Genomic DNA, 15,489 nt, shown 5'->3' on the forward strand with positions numbered 1-15,489 from the left:
ACCATTCAATAGCGTTCTGGGTGACGGGGAGACCTTTCATTTGCGACTAGTTTGATCAAAATCGGTCCAGCCATCTTTGAGATCTCGACCTCTTAGTTGACAACACACATACAGACACACACACATACACACACACAGACATTTGCTCAGTTCGTCGAGCTGAATCGATTGGTATATGACATTCGGCCCTCCGGGCCACGGAAAATTTTTCGAAAGTTTGAGCGAATTCTATACCTATTTTTATATATATAAAAAAAGGTAAAAATTCATGACCCCCCCTGTTATGAACACTTACTACGCTTCCTCCCCTGTCAAAATATCCTTATGACCTTTTCAGAAGAGCAAGAAGTATCTGTGCCAAGTTTGGTGGCAATCCGTTCAGTAGTTTCGGAATAATGCCGTTTTAAACATTACACCCCCCCTGTCCACTTGCTACATCCACCCCCAATATAGTCATATCCAAGATATGCAAAATGGTTCTACGGTCTTCAAAACGTATCAACTCTTGTCAAGTTATATGAAATTTTTCCATGACCCCCCTTGCTTATGACACTTGCTACGCTCCCTCGCATATAAATATACTCCCTAAACCATCTCTGAAATACAAGAAGTACCTGTGCCAAGTTTGGTGGCGATCCGTTCAGTAGTTCCGAAGTTATCGCGTTACAAACATACAAACCTACATCCATTTATATATATATATATATATATATATATATATATATATATATATATATATATATATATATATATATATATATATATATATATAATATATATATATATATATATATATATATATATATATATATATATATATATATATATATATATATATATATATATATATATATATATATATAAATATATATATATATATATATATATATATATATATATATATATATATATATATATATATATATATATATATATATATATATATATATATATATATATATATAGATTGTGTCCATTTACTTTGACATGAACGCTGGATTCGTTCAAGAATTGTATCAAAAGGCCTTTCATTCGTCGAGCCACCACATCGTTTTGCTTAGTATTCAGTCCTGAGAATCAATATTCTGTTCTAGTGGAGTGAACATAAGGAGTGATTATACCAGTATTCTTCTTATCGTTAAAGCCAATGTACAAAAGAGCAGATCTCACAACTAATGGTTCTTACATGCCACGATTTCTCCTTCAGATATGATATTCATGATTCGCATAAGATAATTCGTCAAGTAATTAAATGTTCGGAAAATGAAATTATTTGGCTTAAGCAGCTTACAAATCTGTATGAAATGTTCAAACTTGTTCAAAATGTTCATCTGAACTCATTATTTCAACAGCAGAATCCTATCATTGATACGTAAAAAAATCGTTACATTATTTGATTTGTTCAACTCACGCCCACGATGGCCAACATTATTCATCTAACTACATCTACTGGTAAAAGATATTAGAACTTTTTCTTCTGTGTACGGTATAGCTAAAACAGTCATGTGCATTCTACCATAAGGTCATTTGGCAAGTAATGATTTTGATACCCTATTAGGCATGTGTTTCCAAATGACGAATCAATGAGGCATGTAAAATCTACTCGTTGCGCGGCAAACGATTTTCCAACGATCTAGTATTTTTTTCTTCAACGGCGAAATTCTGAGCATCTCCTTGCGCGCCAATTGTAGATCTAGCAATCATTGGTGATTTTTTTAACGGAAAATTCCATTTTTCAGACAAAACAACTTTATGTATTTTCCCCAATTTTCCGGCAAGTTTTGCAATTTTTTCATGTACGAACCCGGTGGGGGTAAAAACTGATCAAACAAAAAAAGAATCATCTCAATCCGTCCATCCGTTCTTACGTGATGCGATTACAAAGAATGATCTCTGCATTTTTATATAGATAGATAGATATATAGATTCTGGACACTAATTTTGACCCCAATTGATTCAGATTGATTCGAGTAGTTCACAAAAGCATGCTTCAGTGTTTATGTCACACAGTCAGCATCATTTTTCGAAACTAGCGCTTGACATTTGCGTTGCGTTGTCATTTCGAAAAAAAAAATTGAAATAATCGTCTTTTTGGGACTTAAAAAAAATATCAAAAGTCCCAGAAAGTTGATTTTTTCAACACAAATTTTTTTAGAAGACACTAAATTTCGACGTTTCATGCAGTTTTAAGAGTTTCGGTATCAAAAAAAAATTTCGATGTTGGAAATTTTATGTACTCCCCCCTATGGTGCGTTTTCAAGATTGAAAATTTTCAAAACTTTACCGCCGAGCAGCCCTTACGCATGTCCGATTTAGCTCAAATTTTGCATGAAGACATTTTTCGAGAAGCTTAAACATGAAATTTTCGAAATCGAAAGAAAACTTTTGATGCCAAAAGTCTTAGAATTGCATGAAACGTCGAGATTTAGTGTCATCTCGAAAAATTTTTTTTTGAAAATATCGACTTTTTGGGACAAAATCAAAATTTTGTCGAAATTTTTTTTTTGAAATAACACTAAATCTTGACGTTTCATGCAATTTTAAGATTTTTGGCATAAAAAAAAATTCATGTACTCCCCCCTATGGTGGTTTTTCAAGATCGAAAATTTTCAAACTTGTTAAAGCTGGGCAGCACCCCGTACCCATGTCCGATTTAACTCAAATTTTGCATGAGGACTTTTTTCGAGGTGCCTAAACTTTTGAACAGTAGCGCTTTACGAAATTAGAGGTGATCCCAAAATATCGGCACCCTTGTATACATTAGAGCGGTAAAAACAACGTGTTTTGTCGGTTACGTCACTTATACCATAATGTCTCCGGAACCAAAAGTCACAGCCATTTGGTCTTCGAACTTGATCAATGGTCCAATAGTAGGTTTCAAACGAGCATAAGTTTGTTCAAATCGGTTAAGCCATCTCTGAGAAAATTGAGCGCGTATAAATATCTTCGAAAAGTACACACACACATATACACACACGGGCGCGAGAGTGAAATTTGAACCATTCCCAGGTCGTACAAAGTCTAAACACGCACGGAGCTTCGCTTAATCGCGTTACCTTTTGAGTTGTGTTTTATTGCATTCAGAATAGAGCAATTGGTACCACGTTTTCCATGGATTTCAGAAGGTGCCGGGTACAATTATTCATTTTTTTTATACATTCAAGTCTTTTATTTATTAATTCATTCATTTATTTATTATTATTCCTTCATCTGACCAGATATAGTCTACATGAAGCATTGGAAGGGGAGAAGCCAGATCGTCGACAAGAGGAGAGAGTTGGACGGCGGTTTAACACACGCCGACTGGAGATCCTTCACTGTGGAACTACAGACTCGTGCTGCAGACATTCCGGAAGGTGGCAGCGTGGAAGACCAATGGACTGCCATCAAGAATGCCTTCATCGTCACCAGCGAGAATAATCTGGGTGAACTGCGCACCCAGAGAAAGCAATGGATCACTGATGAGACCTGGACGAAAGTAGAGGAGAGAAGAGGAGCCAAAGCCGCAATACAGCGATCCAAAACCCGAGGAGCCATATATTCGGCCCGTCAACGATACTCGGCTCTGGAGAAGGAAGTGAAACGCTCATGTAGTCGGGACAAGCGAGCGTGGCCGGACTTCCTCGCCGACGAAGGAGAGAAGGCCGCTGCAACCGGGGATATTCGTCTCCTCTACGATATCTCACGACGCCTAAGTGGGGCGAAGATGAATGCGACAATGCCTGTGAAAGACGCGATTGGTCAACTGTTAGCCGACCCAACTGATCAATTTAAACGCTGGTTCGAGCACTTTGAACAACTTTTCCAAGTGCCAGCCAGGCCACCATCACCTCGGCATGACCCGCCTAGGGTCAGGCGTATCACACGCGTGAATACCGAGGCTCCGTCATTGCTGGAGATAAAAACGGCCATTCAAAGCATGAAATCGAACAAAGCCCCAGGGGTCGATCGCATATCAGCCGAGATGCTCAAAGCAGACATAACATCCGCTCAACTGTTGCACAATTTATTTCGTAATATCTGGGACACCGCAACTTTTCCGGTCGACTGGATGTAGGGTATCTTAATAAAGGTGCCCAAAAAGGGCGACCTGACTATATGCGATAATTGGCGAGGCATTATGTTGCTGTGTACCGTTCTAAAAGTTATATGCAAAGTGATCCTATCCCGGATCCAGGAGAAGATCGATGCGACTCTCCGACGACAGCACGCTGGATTCCGTGCCGGAAGATGCGGACCATATTGTCACGCTCCGTATCATCCTGGAGCAAGTCAATGAATTCCAAGAGTCCCTTTATTTGGTTTTCATTGACTACGAAAAAGCTTTCGACCGTCTCAATCACGAAAATATGTGGGACGCCCTGAGACGCAAGGGAGTTCCTGAGAAAATCATCGCGCTCATCGAAGCGCAGTACGAGGCCTTCTCATGCAGAGTTATGCGCAACGGGGTCTTGTCTGAACCCATCCGGGTCGTAGCTGGCGTGAGGCAAGGATGTATTCTATCACCGCTACTGTTCCTCATCGTAATCGACGAGATCCTGGTAGGTGCGATTGACCGTGAACCAAACCGTGAGCTGCTATGGCTTGAGCTTGAGCTTGAGCGACCACCCCTGGTTGCTACTCCGTTACTGATCGGAATTAGCTGAAATTGTACAGGGAGTTTCTAGATGATCCATCCTGGGACTGGTAAATCATCCTTCAATGTACATCTTCTGATAATCCCAGAATTCATTGATCAGTACCAGCACCGGCCAGGCCCGAACGTAGATCGTCTAAGGAATGGGAAGGGATGTTAGTCCAACACTTGTTGTTACTAGAGGCCATACATACTACTGCGCACTCCACAAGTGTCACGGGAGAAGGATATTTGTTAGTAAAATTTTCAGTATTGGTATAATTCGCGCGCGACTCAGTATGTTACGGTTTCAAGATGCTCGGATGCACCACGAAACTCATTGACTTCCCGAGTGAACGTTTCAACAATATCCTATATTGAAGTCTCGGCAAGTCACAGCTCTTGTTCGAGGAAACTGAAGAAAAATTTGCAATACTATCACGTAAAGAATAAAAACTTCCCTATTTTTACCTTTTTTACCTTTTTTTATATTCGACTTCTGATTGCGGAACCACAGGATGATATGTGAAACGAAATTAAAATAATACAATTAATTTTTCTCGTAGATGGCTGAACCGATCTAAGATTCAAATGAAATCTAAGAATCATCTATGATTCAAATGAGAGGTCTTAAAATCCTATAAAACCTCTTACTTTTTAGTCAGATCCGACTTCTGGTTTAGAAAATGCAGGGTGATTAGTAGAAAAAAGTTCCATTTCACATAAATTAATCAGGTTTATCGGGTTTGCAGATTTGGATAGTCGATTACCAAATAAATTTATTTCAGTTTGAGCGGTATTCGTTTTTGGATTCGGAATGTACCCCCAAATTTAAATTCGCTCTACAATTTCTCAAAGATGTCTACACATTCCTCAGGTGAATTTAACTGATTTCGGCTACACCGATTTTAGAATTCCGGTTCCAGTATCGAATCGATTCTCAAAGCTCAATCATTTTCTCAAAAAAGACCAAATCGAACTTCAAAAACAAATATTACAGGACTTAAGGTCCCATACAAAATTGGTGAATTTTATCCGATTCTGGAATTACAGATGATGAGTTTATAAATTTCATGTAAATTGTTTGGTGTAATAATTTATGGCCATTCGAATCATTTTGGGCTATGCTAATTCCTGAATACCGGCTCTGGAAGTACCATAAATAATGACGAAAAACTTTAAAGTGGAACTTACTTCGACATCTCATGGAATGTTCAATCGATTGTCACACGCTAAGATTGAAATTCGATATGTTTTGCAGTTTCGGCATTACAGGGTAATGAGTGATTAAAATCTCAATTTGCCGTTTAAAACGACGATAATTAAAATAATGTCATGAGAACTAAAACACCTAAGAATCATAAGAAACAAACAAATCAGTACCAGCACCGGCCAGGCCCGAACGTAGATCGTCTAAGGAATGGGAAGGGATGTTAGTCCAACACTTGTTGTTACTAGAGGCCATACATACTACTGCGCACTCCACAAGTGTCACGGGAGAAGGATATTTGTTAGTAAAATTTTCAGTATTGGTATAATTCGCGCGCGACTCAGTATGTTACGGTTTCAAGATGCTCGGATGCACCACGAAACTCATTGACTTCCCGAGTGAACGTTTCAACAATATCCTATATTGAAGTCTCGGCAAGTCACAGCTCTTGTTCGAGGAAACTGAAGAAAAATTTGCAATACTATCACGTAAAGAATAAAAACTTCCCTATTTTTACCTTTTTTACCTTTTTTTATATTCGACTTCTGATTGCGGAACCACAGGATGATATGTGAAACGAAATTAAAATAATACAATTAATTTTTCTCGTAGATGGCTGAACCGATCTAAGATTCAAATGAAATCTAAGAATCATCTATGATTCAAATGAGAGGTCTTAAAATCCTATAAAACCTCTTACTTTTTAGTCAGATCCGACTTCTGGTTTAGAAAATGCAGGGTGATTAGTAGAAAAAAGTTCCATTTCACATAAATTAATCAGGTTTATCGGGTTTGCAGATTTGGATAGTCGATTACCAAATAAATTTATTTCAGTTTGAGCGGTATTCGTTTTTGGATTCGGAATGTACCCCCAAATTTAAATTCGCTCTACAATTTCTCAAAGATGTCTACACATTCCTCAGGTGAATTTAACTGATTTCGGCTACACCGATTTTAGAATTCCGGTTCCAGTATCGAATCGATTCTCAAAGCTCAATCATTTTCTCAAAAAAGACCAAATCGAACTTCAAAAACAAATATTACAGGACTTAAGGTCCCATACAAAATTGGTGAATTTTATCCGATTCTGGAATTACAGATGATGAGTTTATAAATTTCATGTAAATTGTTTGGTGTAATAATTTATGGCCATTCGAATCATTTTGGGCTATGCTAATTCCTGAATACCGGCTCTGGAAGTACCATAAATAATGACGAAAAACTTTAAAGTGGAACTTACTTCGACATCTCATGGAATGTTCAATCGATTGTCACACGCTAAGATTGAAATTCGATATGTTTTGCAGTTTCGGCATTACAGGGTAATGAGTGATTAAAATCTCAATTTGCCGTTTAAAACGACGATAATTAAAATAATGTCATGAGAACTAAAACACCTAAGAATATCCATGCAAAAACACATGCGTATTGATAAAAAAAGGTATCATCTCACTGCTAGGTGGATTAATCACGTTTTTATATATATAAAAAATAGGTATAGAATTCGCTCATATTTTCGAAAATTTTTCCGAAGCCCGGAGGGCCGAATGACATATACCAATCGATTCAGCTCGACGAACTGAGCAAATGTCTGTGTGTGTGTGTATGTGTGTGTGTCTGTATGTGTGTCTGTATGTCTCCCCGTCACCCAGAACGCTATTGAATGGTTTTGAGATCGGATTTTTACTTTTTGAGTTATACGAAGTTTTATGTCAAAATTTTCAGTTTTTGTACAGTATCTGTCACAATTGACCTTGAAAACAGAATATGTTTTCAGACTTAGATTCCACACGGTAATAGCTATCCAGCAAGCCATAGATTGTTAAAATCCGTCCATTTTTAACGGAGATATCGAATTTTTTGTGTAAGCGACTTTTCCCCCATATTCCATCAGTAGAAGTTCTGAGCGCTGTATGGCAAAGAAAGGCTTGGGAGCAACGTAAAACACGATTTTTTATACTGTTACATACAATTGTTTCTAAGTACCAAAAAGACTGTGTACAGCATCCTTTTCCATGACATTTTACCTCGGACCGATTTTAGCACGGTTCGTTTTTGGCAACATAATCGTTCAAATATGACATACTAGAAAGATGACAGTACTTCCGAATTCAGAACAATTTCATAATTATATTGATTTAAACTGCTTACAGCAATAAATGCTGGAAGAACATAACACCAATATACCATTCGAATCAGTTCGTCGAGATCAGCAAATGCGTATGTGACAAATAATTTCACTCAAATTTTACCTTTTTTCGAAGATGACTCAACCGTTTTCTACAAACTCAGAAGCATATGAAAATTCGTATGCTCCTAAACAAGGTTCCTGAGTTATGTTTGGATTCGACTTCTGGTTCCGGAACTACAGGATGATATGTGAAACGAAATTAAAATTGTGTAACTTATTTTCCTCATAGATGGCTGAACCGATCTAAGATTCAAATGATATCTAAGAATCATCTAAGATTTGCTGATTTGAATAGTCGACAACCAAATAAACTTATTTCAGTTTTAGTGGTATTCAGTTTTCGATTCGGAAGGCACCCAACAATTTAACCCGTACTACGATTTCTCAAAGATGTCTATACTGATTTTTAAACATATTGAAACAAATGTAAACTAATCAGGTGAATTTGTCTGACTTCGGCTACACCGATTTTCGAATTCCGGCTCCAGTATCGAATCGTATCTCAAAGCTCAATCGTTTTCTCAAATAAAGCCAAATCGAATTGCAGAAAAAAAATCAAATTAAAATAAACTTATAGTCCCACACAAAATTAATTAATTTTATTCAATGCTGACTTCCGATTCTGGAATTACAGGAGGATGAATTTTTAAAATTCAAACCGATATAGAAGATGATAATCCCGAAAAGCTTGAAAGTTGGACTCAAAACTATTGCAATTTATTCGTCATATGGCTATACGAATCGGTTTGGTTTATGCTGGTTCCTGAATACCGGCTCTGAAAGTACCTTAAATTACCGTAAATTCTAAAGTGGAACTCACTTCGACATATCATGAAAAGTTTAATCGATTGTAACCTTTTTAGATAGAGTAATGATTGATTAAAATGTCAAATTGCAGCTTAAAACGACGGTCATTAAAATAATGTCATGAAAACCGAAGAATATTCATGAAAAAAACACATGCGGATTGATAAAAAAAGGTATCATCTCACTGCTAGGTGGATTAAACACGTTTTTATAAATGAAATCACGTGATACAAAATAAACGAGTGAATAGGATTTAGACAAAATAGCTGATTCATTGCATTGACATATTCCAAACAGTTGTTATAAAATCATTTTAAATCACCAAATAAAGGTCAACAGATTTCACGCGCGTCTTTATTTATTATTTATTAATCTTTATTATTTCCGCTTTATTATTTTAATTACTTATTAAAATTATTAATTGGTTATATTGGTTGATCTGAGCAGCCGGCTACCGAGAAAAATATTAATTTATTGTTTGAAATATTAATATGAAGTGTTTTTTACTACGTGTTCAATATATCGATATATGTTATCTCTGTTATTAACTTTGTAATATCAACGGATTTGCGCAATAGTTATAGATCATTTATTTATTTATAATTCAATTTATAATCCTGACAGACAATCAATAACATGGAAGAAGAAAACATTCCAAATAAAACTTTTTTTCGAAGTTAGACGGAATTTGATAGGTTGAATGAAGAGATAATTTAGTAAAATAGAGTAATCAGAAGTGAAACATTGAAAATATCTGATAACTAAAAGGAAAAAGAAACTCCTGTAATTGTCGCCTTTTACGACATGAAAGCAGGAACCCAGTGGATCTATTCTTGGTTCATTTTTTTCTGCCGGCTGGTACTGTCCGTAGAGACCTAATAGGTACTATCAATCTCCTAGTGGACCCCAGCCCCTCCAAACCGTGGGCTGCTATGGCATCTAATAACTATGGAGCACCTGAACGACCTCGAATTGGCTGATGACGTTGCACTCCTAGCTCAACGGCGCTCTGACATGCAGAGTAAGCTTGACGACCTTGCCGAACGCTCCTCATCGGCAGGCTTAGCAATCAATCTCAACAAAACCAAATCGTTGGATGTGAACACGATGACCCCTTTCCACCTTTAGAGTAGCAGGGCAATCAGTGGAGAATGTTGAAAGCTTCCAATATCTTGGTAGCCAAATGGCGTCAGACGGCGGTACCAAGATTGACATAGGTGCAAGGATCAAGAAGGCAAGGGCTGCCTTTGCGAGTTTAAGAAACATCTGGAAAAACAGGCAGATAAGTGAACGCACCAAAATCCGAATATTTAACTCTAATGTGAAATCTGTGCTGCTATACGCTAGTGAAACATGGTGTGTATCAGTGGAGAACACTCAACGGCTGCAGGTGTTCATCAATAGGTGCCTGCGGAACATAATTCGAGCCTGGTGACCCCATAACTGGATCTCAAATACCGAGCTCCATCGCCGGTGCCACCAGAAGCCGATAGCAACTGAAATTCGGGAACGAAAGTGAGGCCTGGGTCGGCCACACCTTACGTAGGAATGGAAACGAAATCTGCAGACACGCATTAGACTGGAACCCAGCAGGACATCGCAGCAGAGGCAGACCCAGAGGCTCATGGCGGCGTAGCCTCTATAAAGAAATAAAAGAAGGCGACCGAAATCTAACCTGGCAACAGGTTAAGGCGATGGCGGGCAATCGCCCAGGATGGAGATCTTTCAAGTCGGCCCTTTGCACTACTCGGGGTGCGCAGGAGCCTTAAGTAAGTAAGTAAGCAGGTTGGGTTCGGGTTTGGAAAAAAATAAATTCGGGATCGGGTCGGATCCGGATAACGATTTTCTATGTTCAACCAACCATCTCTAATACTTCAACCCGACCATCTCTAATATTTAATACACATACTGACATTTTCCGTTCTCGTTGATTTTCACAGTGACTAGTTCTTCTTGATGAGAAAGGCAAAATTAACGCCGTATTACGTGGCATCTTCTGCCTTGTTTGAAATTACCGCATTGCCACAAACGTGCTGTCAAAGGGTCCGAAAATTCTCCCAAAGAACACACAATAAAGCTAAATTTTATGATTCAAATGAATTGACACAAACCGCTTATGCCAAGCCGTCATCTTTTGCGAGAATCAGCCCAACGAGAGCCAAGAGGTTACCAGCACAAAAATATTCATTCCATTAACGAATCACGGGACCCGGCTCCGACGGCTCACCACTGTGAACTACGTAGTCTGTCTGGTCCCGTCAGACTCAGATTTAGCTTTTCTCGTCCATTTTAATTAAACCATCTCCGGTTAGCGCGCTGGAAATAACGGAAATAATCCACATTCAAACCAATCCCGACCGTCATCGCTGTCTCAACCAAATGTCACAGCTGACGGTTCTTGTTTCGGTTGCATTACGGGCAGTCAACCGGAAACCGGGCTTAGGTCACAGCTATGTACTCATGGAGCAGTGGAAAGGGAACGGCTCGAAGGTTACGGGCGAAACGGGAAGCAAAACGGAGTCCTTTCGTTGTCGGTGGACGTTCCCGTCGGGGATCACTTACCGCTTCGGTGTGGATGGGATGCACCGCGAACAGCATCGCCGCTGCAAAGCTGGCCACCTCCGACAGGAGCGTTGCGCACATTCTGTAATTGGAAAGAAAAACACTAGGATGAGAGAAATGTACAAAAACTAACTAAAAATGAAGCAAAACAGTTAATATAAATCGTAAATTCGTCCTACCATCCCCGTTTCCGCGTGTCGCATAGTAGGACGAATGGACATGGTCAGGGAATTATATATATTTTTTTTGAGTTAGACTTTGACTTTTCCTTCTGCTCGCGATTTCAGAGCAGTTGCTAACGAAAGAAATAATTGGGGATGGTAGGGTATGGAAAGATGAAGTTTGGAAAATTAAAATCCCCTAATAGGAACGACCGGAATGGACTGGTTTTACCAGGAAAAGCACTCTACTGTGCAGATCTGAGCGAACACGGAAAGGTTCACTGGAACAGTGTGGGTGTGGGTGTGAGTGTGTATGCACAGTAAAAGAATCATCGGTATTAAATTTTCCCACCCAGCGCCCGTCAGCTTAAGAAAAGCGTTTGCTTCGCTGCTTCGGTTGTTCTTTCGAAATTCCCACGGGGAACATTGCTATAACATTAATTTAATTAGTGTCGGTCGAGGCTAGGTGGAAAATGAACCTCGACTTTGTGCGTTCGTGCTGGAGAGTTTTTCCGCCAGAGAGATCGTATTATCTGAGAATGAAAGAACAGTGAAGCCAGGATTTGCCATGAATTTTTATTTCGAAATTTCTTCTCTTTCAGTGCAGAAATATGCTTGCAGGTTGGAAAAATCATGAATAGATTATTGTTGTTGTGAGAACTTGTAAAGAGTCCTAACAAGAAATTATGTCTTGCATTATTTGCAGGAGCTCAATCTAGATTCAACTTTGTCGAACAAACTATCTCTTTTTCTTCTTCTGCTTCTTCTTGTATTTGTTCGAAACTGACAGCTGTCAGCTTCAGTTTGTTTAGCTCATCTGGTGATCTGACGTCTCTGGTATTTCTGAGATCTCGAAATCCCCATCGTCGGTAACCTTAATTCATGCTCATGTCGGTGAGTCGTATTTCATGCCGGTTTACAACTTTCCGATGGTATAACGATTCCGTTGAAAATTCGAGAGAGGTTTTATGCAAGCCTTCCCCTCCTCTGGGGAAAATTTTTGTACAGTTCGTCCTTTAAGGGGCTACTAAGTAGCACAAAAGTTCAACATAAACTGTTGTGCACAGAGGAGTCGAAGACGAATTATAATGTATACGAGGACTGTTCAAAAAGTACCCGGAATTTTCATTTTTCTAAAAAAATATTTATTTATTCGTCTACATCTATATGGTCCCCTTCAAAGTAATCCCCCCTAGATGTAATACACTTGTGCCAGCATTTTTTCCAGTCTTCGAAACACCCCTGATAGTCACTTTTTGTAATGCTCTGTAGCACTTTCAGCGATTCTGCCTTTATCTCTTCAATCGATGAAAAACGCTGTCCTTTCATGGGTCTCTTCAACTTTGGAAACAGGAAAAAATCACACGGAGCGATATCTGGTGAATAAGGAGGTTGGGGCATGATTAAAGTCTTGTTTTTAGCCAAAAAATCACGAATAAGCAACGATGAATTTTGCTGCCACTCGTTTCATGCCCAAAACATTTGAAAAAATATGATGACATGAGCCAACTGATATGCCAACTTCATCAGCAACTTCTCTAATAGTGATTCGGCGATCATCCATAATCATTTTTTGCACTTTTCCCACATTTTCATCGATTATTGACGTGCTGGGTCGACCGGAGCGTTCGTCGTCTTCAACGTCTTCGCGGCCATCTTGGAAACGCTAATACCACTCGTAAACACTTGTTTTTTTCATAGCAGACTCACCGTAGGCTCTCTGTAACATTTCGCACACTTGGTTACACTTTATTTCATTTTTCACGCAAAATTTAATACAAATTCTTTGACTCTTCAATTCTTCCATTGTTTAAACTAACAAAAATCGCCGAGCTCAAAAAAACACGTCTACACCAGCCGCTACAAGACAGAATGTAAACAATGAATACAGCTGAAAATTTCACCATACATTAGGGACATATGTACCAACACAATAAAAAAAATTTTGACCACCGGACTCTCCAGAAGCGCGCAATTAAAAAATTCCGGTAACTTTTTGAACAGACCTCGTATACAAACATTTCTTTATTCGGTTTAAGGGGCGGGTAGGATCTAACACTTTTAAAAATTATTTATTATTCTCTTTATATTTTCTTATAGTAAAACATTTGAAGAGTTTCTATAAAATTTTCAAGCCTATTGGAGCAAAACTCTGGAAGTTATGGACCTTTATCTATGGCTATCTCATTCTACGAAGAAGCAAGAGCTCGGTGCACAGGCCCAAGATTTCTACTTCGATTGACCTCAAAACTTGACAAAACATTCTTGAAATATTTCGTTATAGCAAATTATAAAAGAAAAAATATGATTTTTTGAAAATGTTAGATCCTACGGGTTCCCTGGAGTAATTAATTGTTTCCATTGATTTTATAGACAAAAACCTTTAAACGCGTTTTCCTCGAAAGCAGGTTTTGAAAGTCCGTGTCCATCGTCATTCAAAAAATACTGCAACATTTTTTTTCAAATTTTGCACACACTTTCTACATAAAAAAAACCAGACCCCAACGTTTTCCTTTTCGTTGTTTGTTACTTTGGGGAGGTTTTAAAGCTACAAAATGGCGGATTTTTTCGTGAAAAATCGTAGTTTTCACTTTGAACAACCATCAAAAATTAAAAAAATTAAAAAAAAATCAAACAGAAACGTTGGAGTCTAGAAAAACTGCTTCTCTAACTATGTTGCTTTGATTTGTTGACTTCTGATTAGTCTGCGCCGAGATAGAGTGAACACCGCAAGTCATGATTTTTTTGGTACCTTTCGGGATCGAAAACCAAATACTGGTAAAATTGAAATAAGTTTATTTGGACATCGACTATCCAAATCTGCATGCCCGATAAACTCGAATCATTTAGATGATACTGGTACTTTCACACTAATCACCCTGTATCTTCTGAATTGATAGTCGGATCTGATTAAAAACCAAGAAGTTTTTGTTGAGAAAAATTAGTAAAATTGTTTCAATTTCGTCGTTCCGGAACCAGAATTCGGATCCAAATGCAATTCAGGAACCTTGTATGGAAGCATAGGACTTTTCATATGAATCTAATCTTGTAGAAATCGGTTAAGTCATCTCCGAGAAACCCGAGTGAAATTATTTATATTGAAATCTTACACCCTCTTACACCCGGTTATATTCTTCCAGCAATTATTGTCGTAAACAATTGATTTACATAGAGACGAAATTGTTTTGAATTCGAAAATACTGCCAACTTTTTAATATATAGGTAACAATCGAACGATTCCTTGTGCCAAAAACGACCCGTGCTAAAATCGAAACGAGAAAAAATATCATGAAAAAGATTGCTGTACATAGTCTATTCGGTGCTTAGAAACAATTGCATGTAACAGAATTAAAAACCGTGTTTCACTTTGTTCCCAAATATCACTTTATCATACAGCTCTCAAAACCAAGTTATACAAACTTTCATGAAAAAAATTGCAGTCTTTTTGACGATATCTATCACAATTGACTTTGTAAACAAAAAAATGTTTTTAAATTTGAATTCTAGACGGAAATAACTATCTTTGCCCCCTATCGCAGTGAACAGTGGTCCCAAGTAAACCAAAATTCGTTTCTTGTTTGCGCTTTAAAAATGCCTTCAGAAGAATTTTTGATTATAATTGTCCCCTCCTCTTGAAGTGGTCGTCAAATGGTGAGATAATTAAGTTCTCACAAGTTCCTATCTCATACCTCCCCGAGCGTCTATGATGACATTTGGTCAATAGTACGGCGTCGACTGGGTACTATCGCTATATGCGTTAGTAGCAGAATGAGAGGGTTCGAAAGGGCTTGTAGGTTTAAGCTCATCCTAAAGTGTAATATTTATCATAGTATATTGCAATATGTGGTTCTGTTGTTTGTTGCGTTATTTGTTATATATTGTTATTATTATTAATATTATTATTAGTATTATTATTATTATTATTATTATTATTATTATTATT

General features: G+C 38.0%; 1 protein-coding gene across 2 annotated transcripts in view; it reads right to left on the reverse strand.

Moving 5' to 3' along the window:
- Positions 1-15,489, reverse strand: part of LOC131434462 (protein O-mannosyl-transferase Tmtc3-like) — a 696,449-nt gene that overhangs the window by 415,601 nt on the left and 265,359 nt on the right. For both annotated transcript variants that reach the window (XM_058601183.1, XM_058601184.1), the window contains exon 4: positions 11,386-11,467. In XM_058601183.1, the coding sequence (XP_058457166.1) occupies positions 11,386-11,467 (82 nt within the window). The remainder of the gene's footprint in view (positions 1-11,385; positions 11,468-15,489) is intronic.

The sequence above is a fragment of the Malaya genurostris genome, chromosome 3 (assembly GCF_030247185.1).
Source record: "Malaya genurostris strain Urasoe2022 chromosome 3, Malgen_1.1, whole genome shotgun sequence".
Classification (NCBI taxonomy): domain Eukaryota; kingdom Metazoa; phylum Arthropoda; class Insecta; order Diptera; family Culicidae; genus Malaya; species Malaya genurostris.